At 36.8% G+C, this 24,284-nt stretch overlaps 1 protein-coding gene across 2 annotated transcripts; it reads left to right on the top strand.

Moving 5' to 3' along the window:
* The first annotated feature begins 397 nt into the window (after nt 1-397).
* LOC116255013 (DExH-box ATP-dependent RNA helicase DExH11) lies at nt 398-24,075 on the top strand. 2 transcript variants are annotated; one of them, XM_031630706.2, is made up of 24 exons: nt 398-473; nt 551-913; nt 1,005-1,280; nt 2,163-2,423; nt 2,518-2,586; nt 3,004-3,082; nt 4,211-4,380; nt 5,436-5,543; nt 6,057-6,158; nt 9,156-9,356; nt 9,533-9,643; nt 11,405-11,472; nt 11,972-12,323; nt 12,915-13,070; nt 13,164-13,274; nt 14,318-14,371; nt 15,959-16,216; nt 17,114-17,223; nt 18,475-18,628; nt 19,355-19,820; nt 21,457-21,671; nt 23,096-23,334; nt 23,630-23,756; nt 23,830-24,075. In XM_031630706.2, exons 2-24 carry the CDS (start codon nt 779-781, stop codon nt 24,040-24,042), a joined length of 4,035 nt encoding a protein of 1,344 aa, XP_031486566.1. In that variant the 5' UTR covers nt 398-473; nt 551-778; the 3' UTR covers nt 24,043-24,075. The 2 variants fall into 2 exon arrangements, with proteins under 2 accessions (XP_031486566.1, XP_031486567.1); XM_031630707.2 differs by lacking the exon at nt 398-473 and having other exon boundaries at nt 563-913; nt 4,223-4,380.
* Nucleotides 24,076-24,284: the final 209 nt, after the last annotated feature.

The following is a 24,284-nucleotide window of genomic DNA, read 5'->3' as shown; positions in this document are numbered from 1 at the left end:
GAAACACGAAAACGGATATCCCCGAACTATAAGACCTTCGATTCCAATTTCCAAGTCACAAGGTCAAAAAAGTGGGACGTTTAAATGCTTGATCTACGTAACAATGAAGACTTTTATATTTGTAATTTTCAGCTGCACTAAATCCATCAAAACCAAAATTTTCGCATAAATCTGCCACCAATCTGATTCACTCATACATCCCTATGTTGTGAAACGGAAATCATTAAGATGAAAAGAGAATATAAATTCTGAAGGCATGTGATTACTTCATATTTGAAATCCATGAATTTAACGTGAATTTGACGTGGCAACAACGCAATGTTCTTGAACCTCGATATTGAACATTATTTTGCTCACATCCTCTCATATTTAGGGTCTTGCAGCGTTTAAAGCATGTCCAACGTCTTTTCCTCCAAAATGCAATCGCAAACTTGAACTTGATCTTGCGTTCGAAGCTTTTTGTAGCAAAGCAGGTGAACGAGTCGATGCGTGAAATGTTTTTTAGAAAGCTTTTAATTACTTTTTCTTCAATTTATATTTTTTACTGTAGACCGTGGCCGGGCTAAGGTTTATCGCATCAATTACATGGAACTATGAACGACCGAAGACAAATCGAACAAGAAAGACCCAATCGTACTGCTGTCGGTTTCGCGCGCGCGGTTCTGTTCCACCTGCTGTAGAGAGCTTGGAGACTGCGGGCTGTATTTTCCGGCAAATGATCATAGAAGTCCGGCGGCTGAAGTCGATGTGACGGAAGCGTTTAGGGTTTCCGTCGGCCATGGATCGCATTGAGGCGGTGAAGGGCCTCCCCTTCAGAATCGGCTACACCGGGCACAGCGGCCACCTGAGAATCGAGCCTCTCCCCCCCGTGGACCGCCCCAATCCTTTAAGCTCTCTTCCTGATCTCGTTCTCGTATGTGTTTACCCTTTCTTACGTCTTGCACGGCCTCTATTTGCCGCTTCTACTGTTTCCACAGGTTGAGACCGCTGCGTTGTCTGTGCAGCCCCCGGCATTCGAGCCAATTTCGGAGGAGACCATCAGGAAGGACATTGAGGAGAAGTATTTGACTCCAAGGCTTGATGACGACCTGTTCTCTCCGGCGGCATGTGGTCGCCAGTGGGATTTCGATTGGTTTGATAGGTACAGGATTGAGCTTGACCCGACGATGCCGCGGACGGTCGTGGTTCCTTCCTGGGAACCGCCTTTCAGGCGAAACAACATCAAGAATGCGGAGGAAGATGCCCATTCGGCGGAGTTGTGGATTCCCGACTCGGTGGAGGTATGCGCGATTACATTCTTTAGGGTTGCTCGTGGATCTTTGATGTTTAGTTAAGTAGGTCGTGCTTCGGTCTGTTATAGGTGAAAATGCTTAGGCTGAACGGAAGTCATGCTACGTCTTAGATGCTTCAATATCCAGCAATGACGTCCCAGATTGGTTGTCGTGGTAAATGGTGAATGAACTCTCTAGAAGGCTATTCGTCAACAGTAAGAGGTTAAAGGAAGTGAAACCGCAGAAATGGAAGAAAGTTTAGCATTAAATAGGAAGTAAGTTAAAAAAGTGTTTGGGGAAGTAGCTGGCAGCGGACGGAGTGCCGGGATGATAAGAAACCGAGATCATGCTCGTTAGGTGAAATTCAAGAGAGGACACGTTGTCTTATCGAGAATAAACATGGAAAAGCTATGCTAACTGTATAGGTAACCTTATAGGTCGAGGTGAAAGCAACGGGAAGTGTCTAGTTCTAGCGATTAAGGCATTTAGCTGTACACAGATTGGAGCTCGAGAATTTGGATGTGGAGTCATGGATCTTATCATTTGGCTTATTTGGTTCTTCTTACTTCTCATTTTTTCTTAGTCAGTTTTTAAGTGATTATAGTTTTCTCTAGTCTGCGATATCTGACTTCTGGTCACAGCTAAGATTTTGATATCCTGTCTGAGTTTTACATTGCTTGTGCAGTGGAAACCTATCAGTTCTTTTATTTCTCTTTGCCATACTGAAAAACAACGTCCGTCATTGTCATTTTTTTGCAAGTAAAATGGAATAATCACATAAATCATAAATGCAGTTTTATTATCAAATACTTTCTGCAAATTTCTTGTATAACCGCATTTTTTTATTTTATTTACATTGAATACAATTTTATATGTTTATCTGTTGCTTAGATTGAGATGACAGATCTGTTAAATGGGGAAGGTGATTTTGCATCTGTTCCTCGTTTGCCTGGTCCTGCAAAAGACTTTGTTCGAGGTACCAGTGGCAATCGCCCTTTCCGTCCTGGAGGTTTGGAGCAATCTCAATCATCAGAGAGAGTTATCCCTGAAGGAGCTTTGAATGGTGAGTGGGTACGTGAGGTACTTGATGGTGGGCCCCCTCAGACCATTCCTCCTGGCTTCAAACAAGGCCTGGATCTTGGTCCTCTGAAGGTATCTAAGTTTATAGGATTTCACATCACTTACTTTTGAATTTTGTGGCTTTTCTTTCTACTGATAATTCATCCTCCCTCCCTTGCTTTGAAAGGCTTATGATTACTCATGGAAAATTGTTAATACATCAAATGCGCTCAAGAAGCCCTTAGACGGTAAAACGGTTAGTCACTCGTTGCACTCATATCATTCCAGTAAAGTGCTGTAAGTGTGGTCCTTTTTTTCTGGTCAGGTTAGATAGAGCAAGTGCTTCTGTTTGTACATAGATCCTGCTTAGTTTTGCATTTGATTTTTAATTGCATTGATGTGCCCGTTTAGCATATAATTACCTTTAATGGAGGCAACATAGATCTGCATTTAGGGCTTTTAGTTACTTGTGAGAAGTCTTGTACATCTCCTGATTGTATCTATTTTGTTATCTTGGTGTACATCTATATCTCATATCTATGTTATAATATTTCGAATTCCTACTATTTGTTCTCATTCCACAATAGCTATGCTATTTTGACAATCACAAGCGAAATGTGAACCATTACACTTTTTGCTTATTGTTTATTTTTGCCATTTTCATTTCTTACAGACGAATTTGTCTTTGCAATTTGAGAGTGTATTAAAAAGGGTACTGGAACAAGACGTGGCTGAGCAAGAAAATAATGATGGTAAGCTGTTGTATGATTAGAATCTTTGTTTTTCTGGAACTTCCTTCAAGGTTTCTACATCTAGTTTTTGTGATCTCTGTCTCATTGTTAATATCCATGGTGCAACTTTGAGATTCTAAAAAGTGGTGGGATGTTCCTACTCTTTATTTACTAGTATTGGCTATTATCAACTGTGGAAAGGAAGATAGATACATCATTTTTACGCCTATGTATTGAAAACAACCAATGGAAAATGAGCTACTAAAGCTACTAATGCAGGATCAAACGTTTCATTTTAATAGTAATTTTACAAATTAATAAGTCACTGACATCAGACATTCAACATACAGTTGGTTGATCTTTTCCCTTTTGAAAGAACAGTATATAGGATGACTTCACCAGCCACGTGGCATTCCTTACGATAAGCAATTGATATCTTGTTATGTGATAACATGAAGACTGTTCCCATTTTACCTGAAGAGAGGTTCATGAGCTTGATAATCATGGTCTTGCATCGGCAATGTTCTTTTCTCCCCATGCTTTCCAAAAGCTAAGAGTTACTTTTCATGATAATTGATCTTTTTTTTTTTTCCTTTTCACGAGATCACTCTTCATGCCTTCTGCAAAGAGAAGGAGCATTTCAATCATGTCCTTCATGAATACTGCTGGGGGTTTGGGGATATGACCAATTTAGTTTGGTCCTGAGTGCCTCTTCTTTGTATGGAACATAAGACAAAAGTGGAGTATTCATGTGAGCCAGCAGCACTGTGCAATGGAGAAATTCTGCATTTGTCCCTTACATTCCTTCCTCAAGCCTCTAAGGCTCTAACCTTAAATCATGGCCACACCTTCGTAAGTAAGTCCTGGGCAACATCATAACCTTCCTGGAAAAGGATCACCTGAGAATCAACTAATATCCATTTTGGCATGTACTTTTGCTGTCAAAGGAGGAAATTGTTCCTGTAGCCATGCTACTAATGATCTGCTTATTTGTTATGTCCAACTTCTTTTTGCTTGTGGATTGACTCTTTTGCCAGTTCCAATTTTAAAACGTATTTGTTCATCATTGAATGCTCTTGTTAGTTTCAATGTTTTCTAGAGCAACCCTCTATATTGGGCAACATTACCAATGCTAGTTCTTTTGTGCAGGAAAATCCTTAGAAGTAAAGTCCGTTATATCTGAAGCAGAGGTTGGAATTGGAAGAAATGATGCAAGTTCAGCTGCTGAGTCAGTAGTTTTGGATGACATACTGTTTAAAGAACATGAAGTTACAGACCAGAAAGTGGAAGGTGACACTCTTGATGGGCAGGGAAAAGAGGTAAAAGGCAAACATGATTGGCCCATTATTTATGGTCAGTTTGGAGGAAGGATGTTACCTCATGGTTTGATGCATTTGATTGGCTTATGCTGTTAAATATCCTCTCTTCGTAGTCATGATTTTCCTGGTTAATTATGAATTGATGTGTGCAAGTTCTTTATGCTTTTTCCACTGTATACTTTCATGGCATGTTCATAATTATTATAGTTTCTGTGAGTTTTTCACAATTAAGCTGCAAAAAAGTGCTACATTTTGAAGATTTTTCTTTCAGTTTCCTTTTTCTGTCTAATTTAGCATGAAACAAGTGTCTTTTTGTTATTCCTTTAGAAGTCAAGAGTGTTAGCGCGAAAGGTTCAATTATCACTTTATTATGTGGTGGCCAAACATAATAGTCTGTTCCAATTCATGCATTTTCTTGAACATATCCTTTTAGTGAAAATCACAAATATTACTCTGGGTAATGCATTTGCAAGGAAGATTTTGTGATATTGCAGGTTTTTTGTTTAAACCTCAGGAAATTTTGACTTATAAACATCCAGATGTACATCAAAAGCAAAACAAAGGGCACAACCATAAGTGTAATAAGAGAAGTAAGTAAAGAAGATAAAAAAGCCAAGGGCATGTGGTCTAAAATGTAGAAAAGATATGAAAAGAGGTAAATATAGTACACAAAGTGGTGTATCATGATGTCATTATGATAATATTATTAAACACAAAACTCAAACTATGGTACTTTACTTTTTAAGTTATTCTCGTAGAATTTTTTTTTTTTTCAAGTCAATGTTATTAGATAGTGTTGTGCAAATGTTTGACTAGCTTTTGAGGTTATGCATTAGTTTCTAGTGTATCTTCTACTTAATAGATTGGCTTGTCTGTGTCTTTAGAATTTGCATATTAGGCTCGGTGGTACATAAATTCTGCTTTCGACGGTGCTACATTTGTGTGGTGTGCATAATTTTATGATCTTTTGATAATTCATATGATGATACAGTTTTGCCTGTGAGAAGTTCTTAGAATTTTGTGCTTTTATAACTGGTTCATATTTCTATCTGAAGGTTTGGGCAGTCACTGGAGGAAGTCGGGAGATTTCAAATCGTTTTTACGAACTTGTTCCTGACATGGCCCTAGAGTTTCCCTTTGAGCTTGATACATTCCAGAAAGAGGTGTGCAAATGCTTCCCTTCCTGTATTTTGAAGTGTTAATTATGTTGTGAAAAGTTTTTTTTTTGGTTTTCTTCTCTTACTTTCATTGGTTACTTATTTTTCATACATACTGTCCTTAAGCCTCACGAAACAACATTTGCTATTTGAGTAAAGAGTTTTGGATAATGCATCCATCGCTTTTGCCATTAGTTGGTATGTGTATCAGTATTTTTTTTGTTGTATGGGTGAGAATTGTATGTGGAGCAATATACAGGCAGTCAGGTAGTCACTATTAAAGGCTCAGTGCAGCATAAATGCTGATGCAACTATATGAACAGTTGCAAATCACTATTAAATGCTCAGCAATCTTGTACAGTGCTTTTGGCATATTACATAATTGTGTGAAAAGGGGAGATTCTGGCCTTTTTTTTTTTTTGTTGGAACAGCCAACTACCTATCAAAAAAGTAATATAAAAGCATGTCCACCTCCCTGTTTGTATTAACCGTTTTTTTCCCCTTGATGGAATAAAACAGGCCATATATTATCTCGAAAAGGGTGAATCTGTTTTTGTTGCTGCACATACATCTGCAGGAAAGACTGTTGTTGCAGAATATGCATTTGCATTGGCGTCAAAGGTGCATCTTTTCGTCTGACTTGTTTACTGTTCCGTAAATAATTTTGTCACAGTTGTTACACTTTGGTCTTGCCCTTTTCTGTCTGGAGCTTCCCTTAATCTCTGCACGTGCTTGTGAGTTGCTTATCTGTATATTCAAATGTACGTGTACATATCCATATTATTTTTGTGACCTTGTTTTTTTCTTTCTAACAAACTCATTATTTTAAGGAAAAAGGGCAATGGCCAAAATGTTGAAAATCTGTTGCTTTTCACTATAGATTCACATTTTTAGTTCTTAACCATGGGTTGACATTTGAAACCTTGATTTTAAGCATCATTCCTCCCGGAACAGGGAGATAATTCCTATGACTTTTTTTATATCATGAAATGGTAGAACTGTCATTTCTATTTGGGGATTACTTATTTTAGTCACAGGTTAAAGAATCAGAATCGACTCCTAGGCCTGTGACTGTCAGGCCTATTACCAACTACCACTGTCTTGTTTGGTCTGATCAGAAAAGAAAGTATTTAAGAATTGCAAGCTACCTCTTTTTTCTTTTATTACAGTTGTTATTTCAGAGCCTGTGACCAGGATCTGGCAGACTTAGAAATCACAGGAGAACATAAGCATGTATGATTGTAGGAAGCTATTTTATGTCAATAGTTTCGTTTTTTATGCTTTCCCTCTCCCATCACATGGTAGAGGACATTAGACACCACAATATTAGTTTTCAATCTTTTTTCATGTTATCCAAAATTAGTCGATAAGGATAATAGTGTGCATCTTAACATATGAAACAAGGATATGGTTGCACTAAAAAAGTGAAAAGGGAAAAAGTGATAGTGACTTAAGGAACTATGATCTAGGATATATAGCTGAAAGTCCCGATTCAAGTTGATGGAGAAAGAGATAAGTGAAGAACTTCAGGAACCACTTATAGCATGGTTGTGAGTATGACTGGCTTTCCCATGTTGTTGTGACGGTTTAGACATGGGTAAGCCATACCAACTAGGTATGCTCTGGATTGGTTCTGGGTTACCCCCAGTTCATTCCAAAATTTCAGATAATAATGATATTCTTATTACAGATTTTATGTGTATAACTTGCTGTTCCCCTGTACCTACATGTTCAAAATCCTCGTGACCAAACCTGTACACTGTGTCTGCACCAGTACCCACACTCATGTGACTTAGTTATACGCACACTTCTAGGCAACACTAACACTGACATTTTCACTTATTAGTGGTTTTGTCTCTTTTTTTTCCAGGACAATGTCCCTTTTCTATCAACTTAGAAAAAATAAAATGTAATGTTGAAGTTTCCTTGCTCCATTTTCATTAGCATTAGATAATAAGTGGAAGGAGGAAGAGTAGACAATCACCTCCTTTCTTTCTTGTCTTATTTCATATCATAATTGCAAATATCATTCTTGGGAAGGTTTCTCCCAGAGCTTTTTATTAATTTTGATTTTTCTTGCGAAGAAATCGGAAATCCAATTTTTTTCTAAATATATAAAAAAGATTAGAGAAGATTGTGAAATTATGAGTTTTCAACTAGTTTTGTTGCATAAGCATTCTAATAGTTCTTGAAATCCTATGTGAAACAAAAAATGGAAGTAGGAATTTGTTGTGACATTCTGATAATATTTTCAGTTTCAATTTCTTTCTAAAATAACACAAGACTTTTTGTGGATATTTTCCTGGGATTTTTAGAACAATTTTTGGGTATATTTCAAACCATTTTCTGTTTATTTTATCATTTTAATAATTATTTTAATATACTTTTGTCAATGTTTGGTAAGATTTTTTTTATAGAAGGTTCATATAATTTTTTCTATTACTTTTTTGTATATTTCTATTTTTTTGAATTATATAGATCTTTCCAAAGAAAAACAAGCTTCTCAATTAATATTCGAGAAACCTCATTTGTAGAAACCCAAGAACAGTATTTTGTAAGTGTAATATGAAAGCAGGTTCTTTCAAAATGGGGAAAATACAGTGACCTTTCTGACAATTATTTCTTAAGAGATGTTTTTAAAATATTTGTGATATTTTCCTGTTAAAAAGATTGTATTTCTCTTGTGGAGATAAAAATGTTATATTTTTGAAATAATGTCAACATTTGTGTATATGTCTTATATTTAACTGTGTTGGTGTGTATGAAAATGTATCACAAAAGTGACCAACTCTCTCAAAGAAACCAATATAGATGAATCACACATTATCAGAACAGCTATTCTGAGTCCTGATGAGTATCAGGGCACAGCTAACAGTACATGTTGTAGTCATTAAAATGCTTTGCAAGAAGCTGTAAAGGGGAAAGAAACGAACAGTCTCTATACATAGAGAAGGCAAACTTCTGTAATTTCTTGAGAGCATCCAATGGTTAGTCATATAGGTGTTGGAAGCTCCTAATGGCTAGAAACCTGCAGCTAAAATAAAAAATTAATTACATAAAGGAAATTAAAAATGTGAGCTCATCACTTTTCATAAGTACACTCACTTCACCTTGGTTTTCCAATGTCACGAGCAAAGCAAATAAGATTGAGCAAAGCACTCGCAGCTTTGAATGACATCTACGCTAACCTTGACTTTGAAATTTGCTCGTGACGTGAACGGTTCACTTTGCGAGTGCTTTCTTGATTTGTGAGTGTGTGCTTTGTGCAAAGCACTAGCGAGAAGCTTCCCTTGGGGTTGTTTTCCCAGGCTGTTTCCCTCCGAAGAAAAAGAAAACAAAAACAGAGATAAGGTAAAAAAGAAAGAAAAAAAAAACTAAAATGGAAATCAAATGCATGAAACTGGAACCACCTTTTTTTATCCTGGGGATGAAAAGTTCTTTTTTCTGTAAAAATTCATGGTTGCAGATGATAATTTCTTAAGAAGCTTTCCTGATACATTGTTCTCGTTTGTGTTTTTCTTTCTCTTTCCTAATTTGAGGTAGGTCTCTTATATGTAGACTGGTTTGTCATAGCGGTAATGCCTTCTTTGCAATCTGAAGCATGTAAAATATATGCAGCATTGCACAAGAGCAGTTTATACTGCACCTATCAAAACCATCAGCAATCAGAAGTACAGGGATTTTTGCGGGAAATTTGATGTTGGCCTTCTTACTGGAGATATAAGCTTGAGGCCTGAGGCTTCTTGCCTTATCATGACCACTGAAATTCTAAGGTCAATGCTGTATAGAGGTGCTGACATAATACGAGATATTGAATGGGTAAGCAAGTAGTTTTGTCTCTTGGATTCCATTAAAGGAACAGTAATGGAACTTGGTTTTTATGTTTCCAAACTAGGAAGCATGCTTTTACCTTAACTTGTACTGCAGTCACAACCTTCTGTATTGACATTTTAATAGTGCTGCTGATAACTGTTTGATGGTTCATGGTTGAACAGGTCATATTTGATGAGGTGCACTATGTAAATGATGTAGAGCGAGGTGTTGTATGGGAAGAAGTCATCATTATGCTCCCTAGGCATGTCAATATTATCCTTCTTTCTGCAACTGTAAGGTTTTGCTAGTGTTTGCAGCTTATCAAGTTTTTTTATGCTTCTTTGTCTCTGTTTATATAAGTTGCCTTGCGTGTGAAGGTGTTGCTTGACACTAACTTTGTTGTGCTATTGACTTTAAATCCTCTGTTGGCACTTCTTTAAAATGAGAATTTTTTTAATGTGCAGCTTGAGCTAACCCATCCTGAGTTAAGCTGAGGTTGAGCTGACTCAACTCAGCTTGAACTCAGCCTATGAGAACTCCTAGGTAGGTCCTCTTAAGGGCAATAAAACGCTCCAAAGAGGATGCCTTTTAACAATGGAGCTCATATCTGACTCAACTGCCTGGTTTGACAGAGCAACCTGCTGTTTCGTCAGCTTCTATTCACATCCAAAAAGATTACAAACTAGCACAATTGGTAGTAGGACACACAAGTTTATAAACCTTTCACCTTTTCTGAAGATGATCAGTGTAGATATACGCTTAAGCCAATAATCGCCACATCTTGGGATTTTGCAATTTTAGATTGGGATATGGTTGAACTTTGTTGCCAGGGACAGTGGAATTTTCTTTTTCTATGTTTTAATGAAGCTGACTTTCTAATGGTGGTAGTCCTTTCCCCTAACGACTTCATGTAAAAACCAAATAAATCAGAAATTGGAATCAATTTAAAAAGGCAAGAAGGTAAGGACATAAAAAAGGAATAGCAAGTAATCAGATCATAAATGTCTAGCTTAAATTGGAAGCAGAAAAATACGATAAAAAACTCCAAAATGGATTGGTTTATGACTTTTAAGAAATAACTGGTTGTTGGGTACAAAAACTAAATAAAATGGCAATGAATAAGATGGAAACCAACTATTAATGCATAAAACTAGCAGTGACCAAACAATTTTATGCAGTCTGATATACTATACAAGGTGCAATATTGGAGGTTGTTTGATTCACAAAATAGAAACAAAACTCCTGGTTTAACATACTCTATGTCAGAAGACATATTTGTATTTGCAGAATTAACAAAAACGAGTTCTCCGTCCTGTAATTGCAGGTTGATAAATCAAACACATTGATAATGTTTCACATGCCGTACTGACTCTTCTGAGTTTCTCTGTTTGAAAAGTTCCATTTCTATTGAAGTCAAAGTGAATATGACTTTTGAAAAAATAGTGCTAATGTATCCCATAAAAAGGCACATCTCACAATGAATTAGAACAAAATTCTGCTTTACATTCAATTGCAATTCCACAAACTGAACAGGGTTCAGCCAATAGGCTAAGGCTGCGACACCCAAATCGGGTGCATACCACGTGTGGGTGCTCACTAGGTGTGCTGTGGGTATGGCTGTTAATATTGATGGTTATATTTTATGCTCGAATTCAAATGCACATCTTTCTTTGTTTTTGCAGTTAAGTTCTTATATGTATACACACACCCTTGCTACACCTTCCATAGTCTTTTTTTTTTTTGGAAATGAAAAAACAGTACTCTGCACTACTGCGGCACAGATTAACAGTGTACTATAGAACATTGACTGCAGTTTTCCTTTTTTATAGAGGGTGGGGTGGTGCTTCAGTAGAGTTGTTGTACCTCCTGCTTGTGAGCAGTTTCTGCCTAGTCAGTTGATTGCGTAAATATTCTGAGTGAATTTTGTCTCTTGATTTGCTTGTTTCTTTTTGCTGAACAGGTTTTACTTCTTTCATGCATTAATTTTCTTGATTTCATTTGACTGTTGTTCCGTTTTCTTGTTCTGCATTATGTGAATTGATGATCTATTTTAGGTGCCAAATACGCTAGAGTTTGCAGATTGGATTGGGCGGACAAAACAAAAGAAAATTCGACTTACTGGGTAAGCAAGTTTGCTGATGCATTTGTTCATGTGGATGAGCTGACATATGAGAGAGCTAATCGTGAACACAAGTATCCTATGTTGCTGGATTTGATTAAAAAAAGGGGCTTTCATATGTTCATTTGCTTGTCTAGCATAGAATCCTATTCTTTTAGAAAAAAAATTGTTTCCTTCTCCCTTTCATATATGTGTTATAGGTGATGTAATATATAATGGTCTATGATGTTTATGAACAGATATCTTTATGCTCCATTCAGGCTGCATGTTGTGCCAGAACCTGTTTTTATTGCATGGAAATTTAAGTTAATAATCATTATTTTTGTCATTCTCCAATTAGGCTGCATGATCTTCAAAATCTTAAGGTGTCAAAAGCAGTTTATTGCATGAGAATTTAAGATAATAATCATTCATTCTCTCAAGATGTTGTTCTGAGTCGTTCAATTTGGGCTTGCTCTTATTTAGGTTGACTATTGCTTCACTCCATCTTTAAAATTTTCAGAACCTCTCGAAGGCCTGTTCCGCTGGAGCATTGCTTATTTTACTCAGGAGAATTGTATAAAGTTTGTGAGAATGAACAATTTCTGCCACAAGGATTCAAGGCTGCTAAAGATGCATACAAGAAAAAAAATGCTGTTAAGCCTGGAGCAGGATCATCAGGGGGATCTTCGGCTGTAAGAAGGCACCAAGAAAATCCAAACCATGGAAAAACTCAGAAACTAAAAGGGCCCCCATCAACAGGAAATGTATCCCGGATAGTTAACTTCCAGCAAAATAGTTTGGGACTAAGAAGAACGGAGTCCTCTCCCTGGCTTACGCTTATAACAAAGCTTTTGAAGAAGTCTCTTTTACCTGTATGTCGCAAAATCTTCTTCTTGATTTTTTTTTTTAAAGATAGATTTAGTTCCTTTCTAGTTTATACCATTGCTTTCCATTATGTTGGGTAGTAAGTAGCTGAGATAGGGCACAGGAAGTCAAACAATGTTCTACCCAGAACCAAACCTGTATTGTCTCATTGTGGTAACTTATATCAGAGCATGTATCAAATTCGGAACACATGCACTTTAAACCTCAGGTATATGGAGCCAGATCAGGTTCAAAGTGTTCCTAAAAGGATTTGCTTGAGTATATTTTAAAATGCTAGCTATTCATTGCCTTTGTAGAATAGCATGGAAAAGTGGAGATATCAAGAGTTGTCTGGAAGATGAGGGAGTGGTTCTGCAGCTAATAACATATATGATATTGTTTCAAGCATGTATGGAGCTGTGTCTGACTTAAACATACATATTTTAAATATATGGGGCATATATTTGTGCTTGCATGCGTAAATGCATCTTTCTGTTCCATGCATTACTTTCTGGGCCACATTGTATATTCTTGTAATGCCTCGTATTTTACACTTTTAACACCTCTTTATCTGTTTCTGCTTTTGCTTGTTGTCCCAGGCAGTCATATTTTGTTTTTCAAAGAACCGATGTGATAAATCAGCAGATTGTCTTGCTAGTGCCGACTACACAACCAGCTCTGAGAAAAGTGAAATTCGTGTTTTCTGTGACAAGGCTTTTTCACGACTGAAGGGATCTGACAGGAACCTTCCCCAGGTTTTTTCTTATCTTCAATTTGGTTACTATCTTAAAACAGTGTGGTTAATCTTTTGTGGTCATTATAATTTCTAGTTTAAGTTCTTCTTTTAGATTGTCAGGGTTCAAAATCTGTTACGTAGAGGAATTGGTGTGCACCATGCTGGGCTTCTTCCTATTGTCAAGGAAGTCATTGAGATGCTCTTTTGTCGTGGCTTCATTAAGGTCTTTCCCTCTCTCTCTCTCTCGCTCTAATTCATTTTAAAACTACATGTGGACTTGTTCATTCATCATATTTGGTTGGTGAAAGCAACTCGATCAAAAGGTTTTATTTCTACCTAGTGACCATGACTTAGCAGATTCTTATCGGACATCTTCAAATCCCAATTAGCACCTTCCTTTGTTGGATTAACTAGGCAGAAAAGGATACTGTAACACCTTTTCTTGTTAGATTGATGATATGGAAAAGGCATGCAGGTTTTTAGCGATCGATAAGCAACTCTTAAGTGGGGTGAGAGGAAATTGAGTTCATTACATACACATCAAACATTAACTGTAGCTATAATAGTACACAAGCCTCGCCTCTGGGAATTGTTCATTCTTCTACCAATTGCATATCCAATTTGATATATGTATATACATATCTTTCATGCTTGGTTGTGTAATAATGATAAGGTTCCTTGATATCATGCTAATAAAAGCAAAGACTGTAAAAATCATATGACTTGCCAGGTTTATTTATAATTTGTAGACACAAGTATGTGCATAAAAAATGTCTTTGTTTTATGTGTATGTGAATATGTGCATGAAGATGACATGAAGCCTTAGTGTTTCTTAAGATCAGTTTTTTTCTTTAAGAACAACAGGACAGATTCAAAGACTATCATCCCTTTTTTTTTTACTTGGGATCATTTTCTTTGAATATCTATGCATATGGAAATCATTTTGTTCCATATTTCTAAGTTTAAATCTTATTTATTCTTAAAAGCCCTGTAGGTTCTCATTATGAATGTATGTGCTTTCGCAGGTTCTGTTTAAGTCTAAGAAGCTTGTTGGATGTTATATATGAAATCCTACTTGCACTAATATTACGTATGGAGATGACTGTACTTGTGTATTAGGGCATTGTTTATTCTTGACTGTTTCACCATTGGTTTTAGGAACTTAAAAATAACCTTTTTTATTGTATATTATTTTGCTACTGCTTTTTGTTGCTTTTTCTTTTTAATCAATTGCTCATGTTTCTTGTAATGATTAAACTTTATTAGGTATTATTCTCAACGGAGACATTTGCTATGGGGGTCAATGCCCCTGCTAGAACAGTAAGTCTTTTACCAGCTCTCTTATATAGTGAATGGAGGCCTAGTGAATTGAAGATGATTAACTATGAAGAATCTATGTTGGACAATGCCTAGGTCTGGCCTTTCATATTGATCTCCCTTTCATATCTTACTGTAGTTAACAGCACCAGCGCACATTTAACTTTGTCAGTTTTTTCTTTTTTTAAATGTGTGTTAGTTGTTAGGTTTTCAATTGGGCCACAGGCACTCTGCTGAAATTCAAGCACAAATAATTGAGCCTGTTGACCTATCAATGGCTGGTTGGAGCCTTTGTGTTGTTTTAAAAACTGATCGGCCTTACTGGTCTTTTGTAAACCACCAATGGGGCCACCCTCACTTCGTCTGATGCACACCCTTGTGTTTAATTCATAATAGACACTGGGTAACAGCAGTACCAACAGATAACATCACATGCAAGAAATCTCTACCAAAATCGAGGTCTCATGGACGATACAGATCTTGCTGACATGAGCCTTAAGATGTGAACTAAGGTTTTGTTGCTCCCTTGATATCTTTGATTGAACTTTGATACCACACTGAAGGTATATTAGATCATTATATCAGGGGAACGGATGCATGTCGGATGCACAAGATTAGGGCTTAGAAAACTTTATTCCTTTTCCAAAAGAAGTATACAACTTTACATAAGGTTGTTATTTGTGATTTGCCACAGATAGCCTTTAAGTTGTACACAGTGTCCCTGGTACTTTCATCCTGGATAACAGAATCTGAACATCTAAAGGAGTGCCATTACAGCAGCTGAAATGTACTTAAATAGATGAAAAGAGAATCATGATGCACCACATTACATCAACATCGGAAAGATTAGAGAGAATTAGGAGGGAGCTGTGAATTTTTTTTTTATCGCATTGCCAAGTTGCTAGAGGCAGACCCCCTTCAATAACATCAAATAAGCAATTATACTTCTCTTGTGGAGCTTTTTTCCTCTGTCTGTTTCCTTTCAGTCCTCCATTTGTTGACTCCAACCCTTCAAGGTCAGTCACAATCATATTTTACATTCATGATTACATCATAGTTCTTGTTTCGTGGTAGGCCTACCTCATTTTGCCTACTTGGACTAGACATGTGGCTTGAAGAACGTACTTGTCTTTTGCATCTTACATGATAAACTGGGAGAGATTTTATTTTCTATAATTTTCTTTATGTTCCTGTTAACTAAATTTCATGTTATATGTCTGCATCTACTGTCTTTCTATGAAGCTGCTGTCCAATAGCTTTCTAATTACTTGTTGTGCCCCATCTCTTCTTCTAAGAGTTTCATGTTTGTGATGTCATGTCAAAACATATCCTATCTATCTCCTTTATTGCACACGTCTCTGTGTCCTTAGGAGATGACTATTGATGCTCTAAGAAACAGGCATGAAGTTGCCATTGATTAGCTAACTGGTGCATGCACCAAGATGGTCATTTACTTTTATTTTGTCATTTTGGAGTACAGTAGGTTTTGTAGCTGATGCAGCTAAATTTCTGTGTGATATTGCATACATTTTGCAAGAATTTTGGTTTTCAGCTATCTGTTTATGTTTCCCATTTGAATACTTGGTCCAGGTTGTATTTGATTCATTGAGGAAATTTGATGGAAAAGAATTCCGGCAATTGCTACCTGGTGAATACACTCAAATGGCTGGCCGTGCTGGCCGCAGGGGGCTTGATAATATTGGAACTGTTATCGTTATCTGCAGAGATGATGTTCCAGATGAAACAAATCTGAAGCGTGTCATGGTTGGGAGCCCAACAAGACTCGAATCCCAATTTCGCTTGACCTATATCATGATTCTTCATCTGCTTCGTGTGGAGGAATTGAAGGTGTTCTTGCTGTCGAAGCCTCCTTTTTGCCCTTGTTCTTTTTAAATGGTGTTATGTTAAGACTTCTGTTTGCTGTTATTTTTTGTTAGAAAATCATTCTTCTGTATGCATTAGGATGGTGGGATGACATGTTGAAGCTTCTCGTCGTCCCCGGTCTCTATGTTGCATGGATATTCCTTCCCTACTTTTATATTGTATCTCCATTTATAGGTGTTGACTGGTCTGATAATGTCTGATCTGACCTAGCAGATCTGATGGGTTGAGTTCCTAGTACAAGAAGAAGAGGTTCAACTAAGCATTGGCTTGGACCTCATAGGTTTGGTTTAGCAAATGGCAAGCTGTTAACTGATACCCAGATCCAAAGTCCTGTTATGACCTGCAAATTTTATTGTTGTTTCTGGGTTTGGTCCGTGTTGCGTTCATATTTTCTTGAATTGAATCTGGACATGGTTGCTTGTTTTTGTGAAAATCCTATTGAATCTGGAGCTGGTATTAGAAATCAGCAAGGACACGAATCTGGCTATGAATCATGCAATTTTAGCAGCATCTGACCCATTGGCACCACTATTTACTTTTATAGATGCCATTGCATACAGTCACACAGTCACCTAGATATTTTCAATTTCTCGTTGATGCAATCACATTGGTGACTTGATGTATTTTCAATTCCAAAAAATGTTATGCAAGCTCCATTTCTCTGTTTTCTTTCTCTGGAAAATTAAAAATTTCATGAGGATGGATACCTTATCTTCTCCAGAGTGGCTCCTTGATAAATGTTTCTTGCTAATGAATATAGATATCTGTCATCTACATGTATGTACCTGTGAACATGAGATTATGCTTACTGATGTCCTGGACTAAATATGTCCATTGAACAGAGTCTTTTTTTTTTGGCAGGTTGAAGACATGTTAAAGAGAAGTTTTGCAGAATTCCATGCTCAAAAAAAATTGCCAGAGAAACAGCAGTTACTTCTACTGAAGTTATCCCAAGCCCATAAACCTATTGAGTACGACGTGATCACTCTTTAGATACTCCATTAGTGTATATGTGATTATCAATATAATTATGCTCGGTAGATAGCTCTTCCAGATTGAAGAAACTATAAGGCCAGTAATTTTAGAATGACTCCAATATGAAGATGTTATTTGATTGAATTTTTAGATCAAAGTGTCAGTGGGTCATCAAGTTATAATTGCAAATAATTCTGAAGTATGATAAAACTATTGAAAATAAAAAGAGTCTGGTGATTAGAACTGCAATTTTTTTCACTCAGATGCTTACAAGAAAAGGTAGATGTGCCATCTTAGACATTAAGCCAAAAAAGAAAAGTTACTGAAGTTACACTTTGATAACCGATATTCCTCAACAATATGATCCTAAATGAAGGAGTTATCATACGATTGTGCTCTCATAAAACTCTTATGACTAGTGGAGGCAGTTAATCTCTAACAGTAATTGAAAGAATACAACTAATGTCCTATACACCACCACCTCAATTTAGACCTGCTGTGGTACCAGAAGCGACAGGCTGTTAGCAAAGGAGGTATCAAGCAGATGAATGGTGGGAATGTTGCAGGTTGAGACTTGGAAAGGAGACAAGGTTTTTTCTCTACTAAAACTATGTTGACTATGAATATCGCAACAAGATGACCTCCTTAACTGGACCTAGGGAAAAGTTTATAGTAACAGTAGGAGCAATCACTTGTTATTCCTGTGACAATTCCAATCCCATGGAAATGATCCTGTACCATCGTTGTGAGTTCTTAGGTGTTCATGGTCAATTACAGTGTTCTGAATCTTCTGATGATGAGCTTGGACTTATTTTTGGCTAATGGGATAGGGCTCTAAGGGCATGACCAACTCTTCCTCTTCCGCCTCTCATAAGAACCACTAGTCGACTTGCAATATTCATTTATGGTGTCACTTAAATAAAGGCTTGTCCTACTCTGATTAGAGAACATTGGTATGGGAACTGTCGTACTTCACCAAAATTTTGAGGAACCTTGAAGTTGAATGTGAACTGTTCCAGATTGGTTAACTTTCTTAGCCAATTTATTTCATGAGATTATGATGTTCTTAGAATCAGGAACCTTTGAGTAATCTAGGAATAGTGGAAAATTATATATTGGAAACAAAATGTTTAATCTGGGGATGTTTATATAATTTGTTTGATTGTTTCCTAATCTCCAACCAACAAGTACTGTGATTTTAAAGTTGAATAGGCATCCAACTTTCTGATCTGCTTCTTGCATTTCAGTTGTATCAATTGTGAGGGAACAATTGAAGAATACTACACCATGTGTGCGGAAGTGGAGAAGTTAGGAAATCGTGTGTCAGAGGCAATAATGCAGTGTCATACTGCTCAACAGTTCCTTTCTCCTGGAAGAGTAGTAGCTGTGAGATCACATCTGGTGGGTGTACACTTTAATATTAGTTTCCCATGTCATATGTTGATCGTTGTGCAACAGTAAGCTGCCATTAATAAGTTGCGAGTTCCTCAGACATTTAGTTGAATTTTTGCTGATTTTTAGTGACATGGATTGGAAGTTCATTTTTTTTCATGTTAGAGGATGCTGTTTATTGGTCTCATTGTGGAACAGTAGTTAACTTGCTTGGGACCAACCCATGACATGCTCCATCTCCATTTGAGATTGTTGTTCCTCCTAAGCAGTCCTAACCTTTCTTCCTGCAGCCTCCTTTAGTTAAATGCATTACTGCTTAATGCATTACTGCTTCTCTTTCTCCAGATCTCTACCTTTGGAACTTTTTTCCCTTTTTCAATTTCTCTTTAGCAGTCAAACTTATATTTTAATCAAGTAAATGCTTGCACGTGGTTGGTTCTCCCTTTATAAACACAATAGTCTGATACCAAAGAACTTTACACTATCTGAAGAAACTGTTGTTTAAAGATTAGTATATTGTCGATCTACAAATATAGTTGTTGAAGCAGAAGATTGTAGCAGCTTATGTCTCCATTTTGTTTCCAGTCATTTTATAGAGGGCAGAAGCATGTTCTATCATATAATATGTCCCCCACTTTTTGCAGATGCTTTCCGTTTATCCTCTTTTTTTTTCCTTTTGTACGGGCGTCATTTGTATGATATCTCTTTCTTATGATCCATTAATTTTATTGGCAGGGTGAAGAACATCTTCTTGGGGTTGTTCTGAAATCTCCCTCTGCTAGCAATAAATGTTATATTGTTTTAGTATTGAAAGCTGAATCGCCATCTACTTCACAAACGGATTCAAATTCAGATGTGGTGTCGCAAGCAAAAGAGAGTGGGAATGTGCCACAAGGCTATTATATTGCTCCAAAAGGAAAGCGTGGTGGGGATGAAGAATATTTTTCTTCAGTTGTTTCACGTAAAGGAACAGGTGCAGTAAATATTAACTTGCCTTATAGTGGAAAAGCAGCTGGAGTGAATTATGAAGTTGTTGGGGTTGAAAGTAATGACATGCTAATCATATACAAAGAAAAGTTGAAGATTGATCAGGTGCGTCTTCTTGAGGATGTCAGTCCTGCTGCATATTCAAAGGCTGTCCAACAACTGTTACTTCTCAAGACTGATGGAAGGAATCTACCTTCTGTTGATCCTTACAAAGGTACATGTTTTTGCCTGATCAAACATCTTAGATTGGCCTGGTAATTGGATCAATTTTGTCATTTGTTTTTCTTGTAGCTATCCTCTGTCTTGGTATGGTGATGTGACACAATAGTGCAATGTTTTGGGCACTTCAATTGTTTTTCCAGGCCTAGAAGTTGACAAAGATAAGGTCTAAAATGATATATCAAATGGATCATTACTTCGTTCAGCATAATGTATTCCCAGTGATGTTACCATCCACTACTACGAAATAATGACAATGTCCTCCATTCCTTGATAGTTAACACTAGAGCTGAATAAGATATTAAGAATTTAAGAGCGTCTTTTTTATAATATTTGAAAAGATAGCGATAGGAAACAGACATCATGAAACAGAAGCATGCTTGTCTACATGGTACATGTTCCCCTTTTATTGGTTATGGGCCTTTATGTACTTCAGTTTTTTCTAGTAAGAAAGTTGTGCTGCATGATGGAATAGCATTATCTATTCTTGAGGTAAGTGGGCGTATCATACCATCTGACCACTATCTGGTATTAAATATGTTACAAGAGAAGTGTGTGGTTTATGCATGTCGTGCTACAAACACTACCATGACACTCCTAAGATAATAAGGTGCTTCATATTTTCAACAAATTATATCTGGTGAATTTTTATATCCTGATGTTCACATAAGCAGTTTGTGAGCCAGAACTTTTCTTAGCTTTCTGAACATAGATTGGCTGCGGATCTGCTAAATTAGAATTTCCTGAAATTTTAATTTATTTATGATTGTAACTGAATCCAAATAGCTATATTTGTTTAAAACAAGTTTGATTGAATCATTCAGTGGATAAGATTTTGGTTGAATCAAAGATGTCTTTGTGGTTTATGTCAAGTCTGACAATATGCAAAAACCATGCAGCTAATTACTTTGGTTTGTTATTTACCATTTTCTGCACATGGAGGCTGCCCTACTAAGCAATCTGCACCCTACAAAGTTTCCTAAACTGAAAAAATCCAAAATAAGAGAAACTTCAGCACCCACCCATTGAAAATATTGATCTCAGTTGTTATGCAAGCCATTACATGAACTGCCTTTATAAGACTAAAAAAATAGGTAGGAAAAGATGCAGAAAGGAGCTGGTATCCCATAAGAAAAAAACTTTGGATATATTCAAATCCTTTTCTAAGAAAATTCAATTTAGTCTGCTTATGACCAAAGAATGGTGACTCCAAGTGACCAATCCACGATTATGAGCCCATTATGCAATTAGATACACCAGTTTCTGTTTTTAATCTAGAAAAGTATGGTTTCCATTGATAATCTCCCCATGTTTCAGACCTCAGAAATAAGGAAAGTTATGTGTATGGTCGGTCACCTTGAACATGCTTTTGGCTAAAACTCTTACAGTAACCTGATCTATAGGGATCAGAAAAATAGATAGAATGAGATAAGAGTCAGCAACCTATATCGAAAAATTTTTGGCTGTTCTATCTTTTTGTAAACAAAAATTCAATTTAATCTGTTGTTCAAAGGATGGCAACTTTTGAGCCAGTTTTTTGTAATTGCATGCCTACTATGTGATTGAATATGTTGATTTTCTATACCTTACTCCTTATAATGGTCTCTGATGTTAGTATTTTTATGTTTCAGATCTCAAGATAAAGGATGTACATGTGGCCGAGGATTACCAATCATTGAACATGTTACTAGCTAAGATCAGCCAAAGCAGGTGCAGTGGTTGCACAAAGCTGCGTGAGCACATCTTACTTCTAAAAGAGCAACACAAGCATAGAGAAGAAGTAAATGCATTAAGATATCAAATGTCTGATGAAGCACTGCAGCAGATGCCAGACTTCCAAGGCAGAGTACGTTGACTATGTTACATTTTATTGTTACACAGTGCCTTTTTCCCTTCCTCTTGTTATTTGATCCTTGTTTTGCTATAACTTAAGTGGCAAATGTTAAGTCTATTCATTATATCTGACATGAAACTTGAAGGGAGCCGTTTTCATTCTAACTTAGCTAGATCACCTATCCTCGAGGTGCTTTGAAGGAGAAAAGTTATCAGAGAATATTGAAGAGACACTTCTCTGTGGCATTAATATCTGACTAGCAAGCTTGACTTCAAAGATACTGTTTCACTTTAAACAGTAATGAGAAAGTGGATTGCTTCTTAAGTTGCAGGTTGTAGGATCATTGGAACTTAAAATTCCAAGTCGCTTCTACGTGTGAAGCATTAGTGGTTAAGCCATCTGTGAGTTCATTTTGTTTGGTGGTTAATCTTCTCGGATTTATTTGATCTGGTTTCTGTTATACTGGAGCCATAATCTCGAGCCACCTGTAGCCTGCATTTCATACTGTTATGCATACTAAGCCATGTTGGAGATGAAGATGTATACTCATGAGCATCTGTATCAACACCAGTTGGATTTCTGGATTCTTTAGATGTTAAGCTCAGAATCAAGTAGCCTAGTTAGCATTCGTGCATTAACAGGTTTAAGAGCTTGAAGCTTCTCTTCATAGTCAAATGTTTTGAAGTTTGACCAATTTCCAATCGATGCTTATAACCAAAAGATACTTTGATGCTAACTAGGTGCAGTTCCTTTTCCTTGGATAATCATAATTCTTGATACATCACTAGGTAGAACTATGAATGAAAAGGTGCTACATGTTTCTAGTTTTAATTTCTTGATTTCTAGTTTTGATTTCCTCAGTTTTATAGGAAGTTTGACCAATTTGCAATCGATGCTTATTACCATACTTTGTTACTGACTAGGTGCAGTTCCTTTTTTTTGCATAATCATAATTTCTTCATACATCATTAGGTAGCAAATATTGAATGAAAGATGCTAGATATTTCTAGTTTTACGATGCTGGTCCCACAGATGAATGGCAGGGTTTTGGCTCATTGGCTTACTAATTTATGTGGCTTTGGATAATGTCCAAGCAAGAAAAATATGTGAAGTAACAAATCCTATAGTAGGGAAGATGGATACATGAAAATTCAGAACGTAAACATCTTTTTATCTTTTAAAGCTGGAAGTATTCTTGTTGTGGTGCTTTTCATCTGTTTATTATTCCATAATTTTCAAACCGTTCTTGGTTTTCAACTTTTCATCTTTCCTTTGGTGTTCCACAGTCTGAGTGCAATTTTCCAATCATCAAAGGATTAGTAAACGTGTGCTTGTGCAAATATTTGTATTACAGAAGAAATTTCTGCATCCACCTTCATGTTTACCCAAGACTGCTGCTTACTATATCAATGTGAATGCAAACCTTTGTTTGGCAGATTGATGTACTGAAAGAAATTGGATGCATTGATGATGACCTTGTCGTCCAAATCAAGGGCAGGGTGGCATGTGAAATGAACTCTGGGGAGGAGTTGATATCAACTGAGTGCTTATTTGAGAACCAACTAGATGATCTGGAACCGGCTGAAGCTGTGGCCCTGATGTCTGCTCTTGTATTTCAGCAAACAAACACATCTGAACCGTCTCTAACACCAAAGCTTGCAAGAGCCAGGCAAAGGTTAGACTTCTTAATTCAGTTATTGACCTATTGATATTATCATCTTTATGTCCTTTTACATGAAAGGTTCTTTCTTTTGAGAAGACATTTAAATCCCTTATTTTAGTATCATTTGTTTTAGCAATCATTATTTCCTTTGAGAACCTTGAACGATTGGTTTTTTTATTTTTTTTGGTCCAGTTAATTTTTGGAGCTGGTTCTTAGAGTCAGAATTTGTGTTTTTTAGCAATTGTTGTTGAAGTTAAATATCAGCTTCGAGTGGTAATTCATTTATTATTTTTTCTGGCTTGATTAGATTGTTCGAAACTGCAATTAAGCTTGGGGAGCTCCAAGCGTTCTTCAAACTCGCAGTAAATCCTGAAGATTATGCAAGAGACAATTTAAAGTTCGGCCTTATGGAAGTGGTTTACGAATGGGCAAAGGTATGTGATACAAAGACACAAACATGATTAGCCAATCGACTGCATAATAATACGGTGGTTTTATACGGTGCAGGGCTCGCCATTCGTCGACATATGTCAACTAACCGACGTGCCGGAAGGCTTGATCGTCAGAACTATTGTCCGGCTAGACGAAACCTGCAGGGAATTTAAGAACGCTGCTGCAATAATGGGCAATTCTGGACTTTACAAGAAAATGGAAGCCGCATCAGAAGCTATCAAGCGTGATATCGTATTTGCCGCCAGTTTGTACGTCACAGGAATCTAATCCTTCAATTAAACATTTTTTTAATTTGCCTAACCGAAATTATGCAGTGGCGTGGTGTTCGTTGGATAATTTGACACAGCAACTGAAGCACCGTTCAGCAGTTAAACAACTAATGCGCTTATTAGATAGATATATGAGCCACATTCTTACGGAACCGGCCATATCACAATAATATGGAATTTACTGTGAGTTAATCCGTAGGCTTTTTCCCTGAATAAGACTTCCAAGTGGCAGCTATCCAT

This window comes from Nymphaea colorata, chromosome 5, assembly GCF_008831285.2.
Source record: "Nymphaea colorata isolate Beijing-Zhang1983 chromosome 5, ASM883128v2, whole genome shotgun sequence".
Lineage (NCBI taxonomy): Eukaryota > Viridiplantae > Streptophyta > Magnoliopsida > Nymphaeales > Nymphaeaceae > Nymphaea > Nymphaea colorata.
Note: the sequence above shows the minus strand (reverse complement) of the source record. Positions and strands in the feature narration are given on the sequence as shown.